The 13,124-nt window shown below is 36.5% G+C and overlaps 2 protein-coding genes across 2 annotated transcripts in view; one reads left to right on the top strand and one right to left on the bottom strand.

Annotated features, from left to right (window-relative positions):
• LOC124116583 overlaps nucleotides 1-7,767 on the bottom strand; it is a 38,302-nt gene extending 30,535 nt beyond the window's left edge. The window contains exon 1 of the mRNA XM_046477972.2: nucleotides 7,516-7,767. Coding sequence (XP_046333928.2) covers nucleotides 7,516-7,629 — 114 coding nt within the window. The 5' untranslated portion in view covers nucleotides 7,630-7,767. The remainder of the gene's footprint in view (nucleotides 1-7,515) is intronic.
• LOC124116584 (probable 39S ribosomal protein L23, mitochondrial) overlaps nucleotides 1-13,124 on the top strand; it is a 39,408-nt gene that overhangs the window by 11,009 nt on the left and 15,275 nt on the right. The window contains exon 3 of the mRNA XM_046477976.2: nucleotides 12,460-12,542. Coding sequence (XP_046333932.2) covers nucleotides 12,460-12,542 — 83 coding nt within the window. The remainder of the gene's footprint in view (nucleotides 1-12,459; nucleotides 12,543-13,124) is intronic.

The raw sequence follows: 13,124 nt of genomic DNA, 5'->3' as shown, positions 1-13,124 counted from the left end.
TCTACCCACACATTCAACCACCCATCCATCTACCCACACATTCAACCACCCATCCATCTACCCACACATTCAACCACCCATCCATCTACCCACACATTCAACCAACCACCCATCTACCCACACATTCAACCACCCACCCATCTACCCACACATTCAACCACCCACCCATCTACTCACACATTCAACCACCCATCCATCTACCCACCCATTCAACCACCCATCCATCTACCCACAGATTCAACCACCCACCCATCTACCCACCCATTCAACCAACCATCCATCTACCCACACATTCAACCAACCATCCATCTACCCATAAATTCAACCATCCTTCCATACATTTAACCACACATTTAACCACCCATCTATTAAGCCATGAGTACCTGACCCATATGTTCTGCTTGAGACTCCATAAAAGCATACTTGATACTTCATAAGATAAGCAACATTGCACTGTTGATGTCCTCTTTGTTATTTGATATTGTCTGCATTGGTACGTGGATGACTCGACATCTTGTGCAAGGGCCTTCCTTGCCTCGTCTTGTTGATGTGTGTGTGGCTGGCTGTCAGTTCTATATACAAAAGTGTCACCTTAATGACAATTTGATTATTTAATCACCAAATAAGCTGGAAAATTACCAGGGAAACAGATCCTTGGAATAAGGTAGTTTCACTCTGTCACTACCATTCCAGATTTATTTATCAAGTCTATTTGCTTGATATAGTTTGTGTACAATATGACTGGTATAGGATGTTGTTGATAGCTGCCAGTGACTGTGAGATAACACAGGCCACACCCATACTGGGAGTGAGAGTATTTCAGCTGATGACAGCTTGGTATTGAGCTGGGCCTATAGTTAGTTGGCATGTCGTGAGTCATGTTGACGTGACGGGTACAGGTATAGCTGGATATCAATAGTGTGAAGTAATCATGTATTTAAGTTGCTTCACTTAGTTAAGAATATCTTCAGAGTAACCACCTTGACACTTGTCATGAATATGGTGGAATGCTAACTCCTCATAGCTAAGATTAAAGAATATTTTTTTACAAATGTCACCATGCTGGTATAGAAATGTAATTGTTTTCAACTAATTTCAAGTGCGCCATTCCTGTAGAAATTAAGTGTGCGGAAAAAGAGAATACTTTTGATTCATTCTCGAAACATTGAATTTTATTAAACCCGAAGGCTGATAGTAAGCATTTGTAATTTATGAAGTTTGCCCCCTTCATTTTCATTGAGATTGATAATACCATCTTCAATTTCTGAATCCCAGGTGTGTTAAGTTGTACTGTTCATGAAGTGTATTCATATGCTCATGTTCCATGTTAATCCAGTTTACCTGTGTGAAAGTACATTTATCACTAGCTTAATACACATGGTATGAGACACATTGTCAAAAAGTATCATGTTTTAAAAATAAATGATTCTAAGTGTGCCTTCAGCCAGTTAAACTTATTTTAACCTTGCCATTTTGATTTTAGCCATTGTCACTCTAATACAATTAATTCCAAACTCTGCTGTGTTTAAACTATTCAAATAGGAATATAGCTAGGATCGTAACTAACATGTTAGCCAATGAACCAATGTACAAGACATTTATGAAAAAAATAATGCAAATGTTTTATGTACAAGTTCATCTAAGTTCTCACACTCTTGCTTGTACAATAGTCTTTTTAAAATAACCATTATAATCAGTTTAGATAACACAGCTGATCAGTTTTCAATTTTCCCCAAAAAATATATAAACTGAAAAACATCAGTTAGTAAATATGTCGCAGTAAAATGTCAGATATTTATAGCTGGTGTGATCTCAGTCTCATCCACCCTTCTGCATGATTCCTGAATATCTTGAGATATTAAAGCTCTCAATGCTACTGTCGAACCAGTTCGACAGAGTTTGTCACTACCCGTGTTGCTACTGTTGAACCAGTTCGACAGGCGAATAGCATAAGGACACCCACAAACAAACCTCACCATATCTATTTACCAAGAAGGCTTTGCATTACATTTAAATTACGTATGACACGCATAAATGCTCAGCTTGCTCAATATCAAAACTTTCAGTAGTGTATTTACCTCAAAAAGAAAATATCGCGAGTTTAAAATGTTTCAGCCAAACTTCGCGGCACACAACGACCAGAAACGGCCATTGTCGACTTTTGGCACTTCACGTTGAGCGGCATGCAGTCCGATATTTTCTTTATAATGTTATTATTTTTCACATTCGATCATAATTTATTGTTTGCTGACGAAGGGAGATCACTCAAGTTTCTTAATTTCTAAAAATTAGCAATTTTCGAAGTAATTAATTATAAACAAAAACAATCTGAATCGTAACATCATCGATTGGATGAAACTTGTACGATCATGGCAACGGCGGTAAACAAACAACTCCACATGCATAGTGATCCCGTAAGACTATTACAATAATTTTGTTACATCTAACTTAATTTTCTAAAATTATTGACACGCATGTATAAATCTGTGTAAAAAAATATCATTTTTATAGAGTTTTCAAATGATTTCGTTTGATAAACTTTCGGACACATTGACAAGCCGACAAATGTCAGTGATACGTTTGGGCGTGGCCTAACTCGCGATTTGTTTAGTTGAACAAAGTCAACAAACACTGAAAATAATGACAAATATTGGATGATACGCAAAACCTGAACTGATATACATTCTAGGTAAATCATACAATAGCAATACAATGCAGTTTACGGAAAATAATCGAAAATACTTGCAATTTTAGCTATCATTTCTGAAACCGGAAGCACCGTACCGCATGACACATCGAAGCAAAATATGCAAAAGTTGGTAAGCGATCATAAAACAAATTCCGAAATAGATTCAAATTCAAAAGAAAATACATAGTTTACTTTTTTTCTACAACTGTTTACTATTTATTCATCTGGATAGCAGTCTTCACTCCTATTTGTTTCATATTTATTCGTGATTGCCGCCGGTGCGTAACATCAAATTTGTAAGTCTAAATCCGAAACCGTAAAGGTTTCCACGCTCGATGATTTGAAAATTATTTTCTGAAAACGACGGCAGCGGAGAGCGATATAACATATTGATAAGCCATAATAATAACAACAGAATATTGTTATTGGTCTGTCATTGAAAGAAGGACAATTTAGAATATTAAGGATTGTTTTTAAAACATTTACTCCCCCTCCCCAATCTTCAGAACGGATGAAAGTAGATACACACGTCGACTGGATGAATGTAGGGCCTATGTGATTTTGTACATTAAACAAAATTGTACCCAAAGCGCTTGATGATTTTGTACCCTAAAAAACTAAACTAAATCTGTTTGATCATATTTATTTTTTCATGTTTATTGCAAACAATGAACTGAACATTATTGTAAAACATTTCATCAAGTTCATAATATGACTAACCTAAATGTACGTGGTCCTTGAGTGTAGTCAGTCCACATTGGCACAACTCAAATTGACTGATTGTGATAGGAAAGTAATAAATTCTTGTCACTGGAGAAGAGGCCAGTAAATTGGTGAACCATAAGGTAATTGTAGATCTTTTGTTTTGACAGAAAAGTGATAATAAATTAACTTTTTTCATACAAAAAGCAATGTGTAAGTTTGAAACTACAAAACTGTAATACAAAAATATTCTTGGCACAGAAACACATACCTGTTTGGGTGCAAACTCTCAAGACATTTTACGTACAAAAAAACACATTTGACATGGATTTCGTAGAACAATGGGATAAAAAAAAGATATCTAATCAGTGAAATTCCATTTCAAGCTCAGGTAGACGGCTCATGTTTTGTCCTAAAAGTCAAAAAAAAATATGGACACCTCAGAAATGAGGGCTTTTAAAGTTATAATTCTATCTAACTTGTCAGATGGTTTGACGCTGGTCCATCAAAGAAAAATCCTTATGAAATTTAAAAAGTAATTTATGACACTAACAATTTCAAGCACTAATCCTAAGATTATTCAAGGAAGGACAAATGTGGGTTTTTTGTTATTGCAAATGCTTTTGTTTTTGGCATTTCTTGTTTCATGATGGCAAGGTACTTTTATACACACCAACTGAGGAACTTGTGACACACCAGCTGATGAAGTTTGATCTGTGATTGCATATACAAGGGAAAAACAGGTTTGCAGCAGTACATGTATGTGAAAATTAACCACATAAGGTGACATAAAGTCAGGGGGTGTGGCTGACAGGACAAAATACCTCTGACAAAGGTAATTATGTATACAGGGACATTTCTTTTCATTCCACCCAGAAGGCTGAAACACGCAGAACATAAGGACCTCTACTGACTGTATATTCAGAAACCCATCAAATGACCAAGGATGTCAGATCCAAAGCTGGTGATGATCTGCATTTATTTTGAATTTTTGTACATTATATTGACTGAAGACAAAAACCTGTTGATCACATTTCACAATGGTTCATGTTCCTTCAGGGGACATGCATGAGTGTCACTGTCAAGCACACAAGAGCATACTGCAACAAACCTATAAAGTCCTGCCACACTAATTACACATTATTTCATTGGTGAGAACCCTGAAAAAATACATAAGGTAGGATATTTCCATGTACATTTCTCCAACAGAACAGAACTGCAAGAATTGTCAATGTATGTATATGTGCCCTTTTCCTTTTTCAAAAGATAACATTCTCTTATAAATATATGGCTAACTCACCAGCTTAGGTGCCACCCTGGTTCTTGTGATTAAACAATCAAAAATATCATGTTCTGTTACAGGAAATTAATGTATCGTATTCATATTACAATTATATTTAAGAATTAGTTTTTTGGAAACAAACAACTTCATACACATTAATGTCTTGACATCAAATAGTTACTTATTCACATAATTTATGTTCAGGTGAAAGATAACAATTGTTGAATAAAATATGTTTAAACTAAAGATAATAATTAAAGTCTGATCAGTTACACTGTGCTGATGCATTGACCTGTTGATCAATATTTAGTATCCATACACATAATTATTGTGGAAAAAATAGATACTAAATATAACTTAATATTTTAGAAGCTGTGAACAGATGTAAATAGTTAAACATTAACAAATCTATCATCAATACGCAATCATGGAAGTCTCTATATTGATGGAATAAATTTTAAGATGATCCGTGAATTGTTGTAAAATCATGCTAGAATCGATAAATGTAATATAAAAGGAAAAAATATTTAAATATCCCACATTTAATTAGAAACTAACACTGAAAATATGTATATCGTATTTTTATATATATATACATCACCCACCTGCGTATATCCTATCATATTCGGCATCGCATGAATGCTATTTTGAAACACGTTTTGTCACGCCTATTTTCGCGCACCTGTTGTTGGGTGTGATCGTTGCCGATCGACGATTTCTATTGACATTGCTTCACACACATAATTATTATAGTGAAAACAAAGTCATCAGCATGTACATCGCAGATACATGAATCATATCACTTTATATTCAACGTAACATGGAATGGTGATCCTTATATATCAACAAAAGTTCAAATAAAAGATACCGAGAAACTTGCATGTGGCGTGTTGATTCATCGTCTCCCGTTTCCGGGTCACGGGAGCATGCAAGTTCCAACGGATTAAAAAAATACGCCAATTATATTGTGAAAATCACTTTGTAATTTCATGTTAGTGGTGATTACTGATAATATGTTGTGATTTGTGTTTATTCTGTATAATACAGGCGAAATATTTTAAAATTGACTGTAATTGTTTTGTTTCGAAAAATTATCAGCAGACTACCCCTGTCTGTGACATCACATCCGGTGACCTTTGCTCAAACTGAAATATTGCTGTCAGAATTTACGATCTTTATTTTCATTTTTCTTTCGTCATATTAAACGGAAAATGACAAATGAAACAATCTTCGATTAAGAAGATCGTCAACTTTCGCCAAGGCATATACATGAAGACAGTGTAAACTTTGTTGACATTAAAATAGCAATAAGTTATGCCGAGGTCGGGCGAAGCGCGCCATGTTTGATGTTCGAACTTCTGCTAACATCATGACATGGTATTTGTATTTTCGTATATTGTAAATATTCAACCAAAACACTTGAAATAAGGATTGGTGAATATTTATGAGTCATTTATTGTTTCCTGCAAATTTGATAACGTGACATGTTAGATTAACTCGAATGTTCGTATTTCCGCAACTGACATGGCGACCTCGAAAATTTAGTTTTTTTTGTGTTTAACGTTTTGATAATAAATTACATAAATGGTTCATAATTTACCACCGCGCTGTTATTTACCAGTTAAAAACATCGAATTTATACTCAGTTAAAATTAAGATATCGGAGATCTGATTATTGAAATCAATTTGCACAAATTTAACGATTTAGAAAGGTTCCTAACATGAAACATAAACCACCTTCAATAACGTAATTCAGGTAAGTTCAAGAAAATTTACAAATTTTGTGTTCGTTTTGGTCTTAACCTTGGTATGATTGAAAACATCAGGATTTTTTTATATAGCAATGTGTATTTTTCTATCAGGAATAAATGTGCAAAATATTTCTTCAATTGGCCCTTGTATAATGAAGCACCAACTGTTTGAAATCACCCACCCTCCTTACGGCGCCTTATGCTAAAATTAATCCAGCAGGCAGGGCTAAGAAGTGTGAAAACAATTCAGCAGGCTAAAGGTTAATTAATGAAATTTTCCAATTCAGCATAAGGTGAATTCACACCTTCAACAGTGTTCAGTCAGAAAGAAATGTGTCATGTTTGGTAAGGCTCTAATAATATGTCATAGTTAAGAAAGGCTGTTAGTTTAAAAGAATATGGAATTTTAATAAATACTCTTAACTTCTTTGATAGGCATTTAGACAGGATAGGATTTATGGATGAACATCTTCTTTATTACAATTAAGAGTGAAGTTTCAGTGTAGGTTAGACTTGATAACAGTGTTAGAATCTACAGCGAAACATCGGTCTTAATTGTAATAAAGAAGTTGTTCATCCATAAATCCATAATCTGATCCTTACTAAATATTCTTAGTTTAAAAGAATATGTCATGGTAAATAAAGGCTATTAGTTTAAAAGAATATGTCATGGTTAATAAAAGCTATTAGTTTAAAAGAATATGTCATGGTTAATAAAGGCTATTAGTTTTAAAAGAATATGTCATGGTTAATAAAGGCTTTTAGTTTAAAAGAATATGTCATGGTTAATAAAGGCTATTAGTTTAAAAGAATATGTCATGGTTAATAAAGGCTATTAATTTAAAAGAATATGTCATGGTTAATAAAGGCCATTAGTTTAAAGGATGTGTCATGGTTAATAAAGGCTATTAGTTTAAAAGAATATGTCATGGTTAAACGCTCTTAGTTTAAAAGAATATATATCATGATTAAGAAAAGCTGTAAGTTTAAAATAATATATCGTGATTAAGAAAGGCTCTTAGTTTAAAATACTATATCGTGATTAAGAAAGGCTGTTAGTTTAAAGCTACAGATTCTACACACAGCAGTACCTTCTTGTAGTTGATGACCATGGTGTAATGCTTGTTTTGGGACGTGGCCACAGTTTGACTTCGATCCCGTGCCGCATCTTCATTCATCATCGTCAGCCTCCTTCGTTGCATCATGGCAGAGATATCCAAACAAGTCCAAGAAAATCCTGAATTTGGCTCCGAATCTAACACCACTAAGACCAACTCCCCGAGATGTTTCCCTGTCTGTAGCGTTCAGCGACCGTACCTGCAATGTCCATACCTAGAGGTGTAGGCAATATTAACCGACTTTAATGCCAACGTCACAACATGGCTAGTCAGCTGAGGTCACCACCCGAGAAAATACCGTGTTTGAGACATTAGCACAAATTATCAAGCCTCTGACATATGATTTCATTGTATTCCGTACGATCCCTCTCTTACTGATAACTTGATCAAGCTGATATAATCCCCCTGACTACCGTGTAATTACATTACTGGGCAGTTTGGGGTTATGTAATGGGGTTTGGCCACATACACTGACCATTGATTGGTGATGGGAGTTCTCTGCCCTTATTCTGACCTCTCCACACTTGAAGGTAGAGATGGGTTGCATGAATGCCAGGATCTCATCTCGTGTGGTTGGAATTGAAGGTTTTGTTCAGCTGGTGTTGGGTCCGGATTATTAACGAAAATCCAATTATCACACGTCATTGTGTCGTGATTCGAGTAACTGAAACCACGGAGAAAGAGCTCTGTGCAATTAACTCTGTTTCTGTTACATGTCTGGGAGTATTAGAATTAACGTCATACATCTTATGAAATGACTAATAACAGGTGTCTCCGGATGACTGCCGGTATATGACCGATGATTGGGCTTGAATGCAGTATTCAGCCTTGCTTTTCAAACTGCCAGTCCTTGTGGACTGGAAACTCTAAAAATTACCAGCCCCCCCTAATTTTGCTGAAGCAATAACATCATCTCTGAAGTTAACTTTGTTAAATCTACACATCAGTCACAACTCTCTCTCTCCCTCTCCCTCTCTCTCTCTCTCTCTCTCTCTCTCTCTCTCTAAAAATAAATAGACAAGGGGAACCCTTGGTAACAGACAAGAAGACTTGATTCAGAAAATATATTTATATGAATATCGCAGATGTTTTGTTTAACAACAAAGATTTATAAGGTACTTTATTTGCCAGTCCACAGGGACTGACAGTCACATGAACTAGGCCTAATTTTATTGGTATTAAACTGGTTATTACCAGTAGACGGGAACACTGCTTGAATGTAATTCAGCTGCACCTTCAGGCTGTTTGGCTATGATTCATGGCAGTAAGTGAGTTCATGCCAAATGTTATCATAACAGGTAATATGATTTGGATGTTTTATTGGTAGCTTTGTCATATTGGATAAAACAGTTTCTGCAATAATTTGCCAGTGGTTAACTTAAATGGATTTCATTATCCCCATTTGTTTTAGACTGTAATCTAGCGTAATGTATGAAATCAGATTTACTTGGTGACTAAAGCTGTATATATTACTTCTGTACTTCAGTCAACAAGACCACCACTGTTGTCTAGTGGTGGAGTGAGTGTCTGCCTGGAGAGCGGAAGATCGGGGTGGGGGGGGGAGGTGGCCGTGTCATACTAAAAGATGGTGCTTGTTGTTACTCTCCCCGACGCTCAGCATTATGGGGCTAAAACAAGGACTGGTCGGCTCAGAGTCAGTATACTGTATCTGAGTGGGATATTCATGTTAAAATGTGGCATGGTATCTCAGTGGGTTAGAACTATAAAATAGGCATTAGTCCAGACTAGTACAAGCAGATACACAGACAGACACACACACACAGACAGACATCGTTATATATGTGCAATCATCTTGAACATGACATTAAGCCCCTTTAAACCTTACCTCACCTCATTGTCTACAAGAGTGACCCAGTGAATTAGGCTTTGTGGTTTGTTGTACAGAGTTGTGCTCCTTAGACATGCCAGGATCTGCCGGTTAGGGCCTGATCCCAACTTTGCCTTGATTATGAGTTTCACCAAAATGGATTGCTTCTGAAACGTGCTACACCAGCACGATTGGCTGTCCTATCACATAGGCTAACAAGGCACCTTTACTTTTAATCACCAGGTCAACAGATTGAGTGGAAATAAAACTATGAATACAAGTATTAAAACATGATTTTTTTTAAGTTTCTTGATGATTACAGAAAATATTTGTATGTTGGGTGAATAAAGAATAAGAATGATTTTTTACTGGTAAATTTCAAAGGGGCTGGGGGTTGGGGGGGAGGTGTGGATGTTTGAAGTTATGAAATTATCAACTTAACAGACGTGGAAGAGCCCTTTTAAAAGTTTAAAATTTTATTCAACAATTTTGTAATTTGGATTTATGGATTTAGCCAGTTAAGTGGCACTAAGTCCATCTCACTCTCTCCCCATTGTTTGATCAGGTCCTATAGCCTGACCTGCACAGGCATTGGGTTGTGTTTTTGTCTTGCTGTTCAAAAGGTGAGATGACAGTGTATACACCTGGGTTGACTGAGTAAGACAACTCATGAGACTGACGATGACCCGAGTACAGTAACAAAGCCAGCACTCATTAGCGGCTCAGGTGGGACTGTGAGGCCGTCATTGACACCTGGTCAGGTCATTCGTTAACGATGTAGGAAGCTGATCATGTGTAATAGGAGCTGGTAGTCGGGTTGCAGCGTTGGAGGATTATTGTCCTGGGTTCAGAGGAACTATGTTGGGATTTCATTTTGCATTCCATTTTTTTAATATTGTTTGTTGTGTTGCCTTCTTTGGTAATATTTGTTTAGGGATCAATTGTATTATTAGCTTAACTGTTGACCAAAACCTGATTATACATCACAGAAAATTGATAATGAAATAACAAGTTATGTATTTTATCAGCATATATTCAGAGCTACAGATAAGCTGCGTATTTGCGTAAAATATCCCCCCAAAATATTCAAAACCCAATTACTTTCAAATAACTCGCGTACAGAAATGCATGCATTCAATGAAAAGCTCAAATGTTTAAAACAGCCCGCGTAAATACCCAACAGAGCTTTTTCAGCATGCATACAACATGAGCATGCATGCAGAGATAATTTCCAAAACACAATTACGAGCTAATTTACTTTCCGAGTCAAGCCTATATTTAGAACCGTTATATACATCTAAAACATTATTTCATTTTATTAAATATCTCAAAATGTTTACTCATTTTGGGAAAACCCCAATAGAGTGATGAATAGATGAGTGAAAAAATATTGGTTACCCAATGAAAAATGTAATAACCCAATTAAAATAGAAACCATCAAGTAAAAACTCAATTGCTCAAAAAATTATCTGGAGCGCTGTATATTCCTTGAAAAATTCATTTTGCAACCATGGGAGTATTGGATTGGCAGGGTTTAAAAACTGAAAGACAGAAAATATGTGGTTTGGGTAAGTTGTAAACAGATAAATGTAACTTCTGTCCCCACTTGCAAACTGATAAACTCATGGAGATAGTGGTTAAAGCGTTCGCTCGTCACGCCATAAACCCGGGTTCGATTCCCGACACGGGTACAATGTGTGAAGCCCATTTCTGGTGTCCCCTGCCATGATATTGCTGGAATATTGCTAAAAGCGGCATAAAACCATACTCACTCACTCACTCACTCACTCACTCACTCCGGGGTAGAATAGGTCATCAGCAACCCATGCTTGCCTTAAAAGGCGACAATGCTTGTCGTAAGAGGCGACTAACGGGATCAGATGGTCAGGCTCGCTGACTTGGTTGATGCATGCCATCGATCCCAATTGCGTGGATCGATGCTCATGATCTCAATCACTGGATTATCTGGTCCAGACTCGATTAATTACAGACCGCTGTCATATAGCTGGAATATTGCTGAGTGCAGCGTAAAACAACAAACCAACCAACTACTAAGGTAACACAACCTGAACGCATGATCCACTTCAGAGGTTGGTTCCCAACACTAGTCACTAGTGTATACTGAGGCTGTCAAACAGGCAAGGTGTCAAGTATGCATGGATTCCAAGAACAGCCGACCAGCTGTGGCAAATTACAGAGCCAGTGAAGGAATGATCACTTTACTGCATTATACAATAAGGGTGAGATAATGCTGATAGAACAACATGTGTGATAACAAGTTAGAATAGGTCTACAGCAAGCTATGCTGTTTCAGGGAGATGTGCTATAGAGATCGATAATCGCTAACTATATATCAATTGTAGAGAAGTAACTTTAAGCAAATATGCAAGAAAGTCTCATAAGAAATCAACAGATATCCCGCTACTGGTGTTCAGTGACACATTTATACATAAATTTCTTTGTGGACATTTGAGATATAACAAGAACAGTTTCCATCTTTGACAATTGACAATAACAAGTCTGTTTCGGTAAATCTAAACTTTATTTCATCGCTATAGTTTATGTAAGTTATTATCGATGACAACAATTACATATTGATAATTGTTCATATTTCTTCCCATCGACGATAATTCTGATTGTCAATCTTTCTAGCCAGCCGTACTTACCCAACTGTTTCCTCACATAACATTAGAGGTACCGTATTTGACGTAATAAGCGCCCAGGGCGCTCTCAAAATTAGAAATAGGGGGCTCTTATTAGAATATTATTTTGGTGGAAAAACAGAGTTGAAAGATAAATTTTGTGGTTTATGCTGACGGCCTGACTGTTTAAATATGACAGATGTATTTTTCCAGAATTTAATTGCCCATAATTAAGGGTGCATATAACACACGAGTGCATATTATAGACGAATAAATAAGTCTTGCGTACATTGATCAATCGGAAGGGGTGCTAATTGGGATTGTTTACTTGCCAATATATTAGCAAATATCGCCGAGGGCGCTTATTAGAGCGGGGCGCTTATTCAACGAATACGGTATTCTGATAACAAAACTGTTGTGTTAACCAGTCTTACTTTGCCTCTTCAGGATGAGTATCCTGGACATCAAGCAGTACCTGGAGAAGATCTACAGCGTCCCTGTGCTGTGTGTCAGAACAGCAGTCAAACAAGGTGAGTCACACTCACGTAATCAGGCTCGACTTAAGGAACTTGATTCAACTTCCACCAGGTGCATGTTGACATAAATATTAGGTTGAGTTTTTTTAATTTTTCAAGAACAGGTTGCCTTGGTACATGTTTTTTTAAACAAAGCTGAGCACTGTTAATAATAAGTACTGTCAATGGAGGCAGAGACGCGAAGTCGAGATGAAAAGTATTATGCATGCCACGTTTCATTTTGATAAATTTGCTGTGGTTTGTCTGATCAAGCTTGCAGCTGGGCTTTTGATTGATACTTAGGTAGTCTAGTGGTTGAAGTGTCCATTTGCCACACTGGAGACCTGGTTCTGATCTAGGGCTGGGACCTTACACCAACTGCGATCCAATACATATTTTTCACAGACAGGATAGTCAAATACCTGGCACACTGACGATTTACAGTCAAGTATGGCTCAGTGGATGAAAATATTTACTTTTTCACTACTATTTCTTACTACTAATTAGTGTTTGGTGTAACGGCTATTATTGTTTGTTTGTTGTTTAACACCGCACTCAGCAATATTCCAGCTATCAGGTATGAATCGATATTTTTTA

This window comes from Haliotis rufescens, unplaced genomic scaffold (genome assembly GCF_023055435.1).
Source record: "Haliotis rufescens isolate VD_foot unplaced genomic scaffold, xgHalRufe1.0.p SCAF_5, whole genome shotgun sequence".
Classification (NCBI taxonomy): Eukaryota; Metazoa; Mollusca; class Gastropoda; order Lepetellida; family Haliotidae; genus Haliotis; species Haliotis rufescens.
The sequence above is the reverse complement of the archived record's forward strand: the minus strand, read 5'-3'. Positions and strand labels throughout refer to the sequence as shown.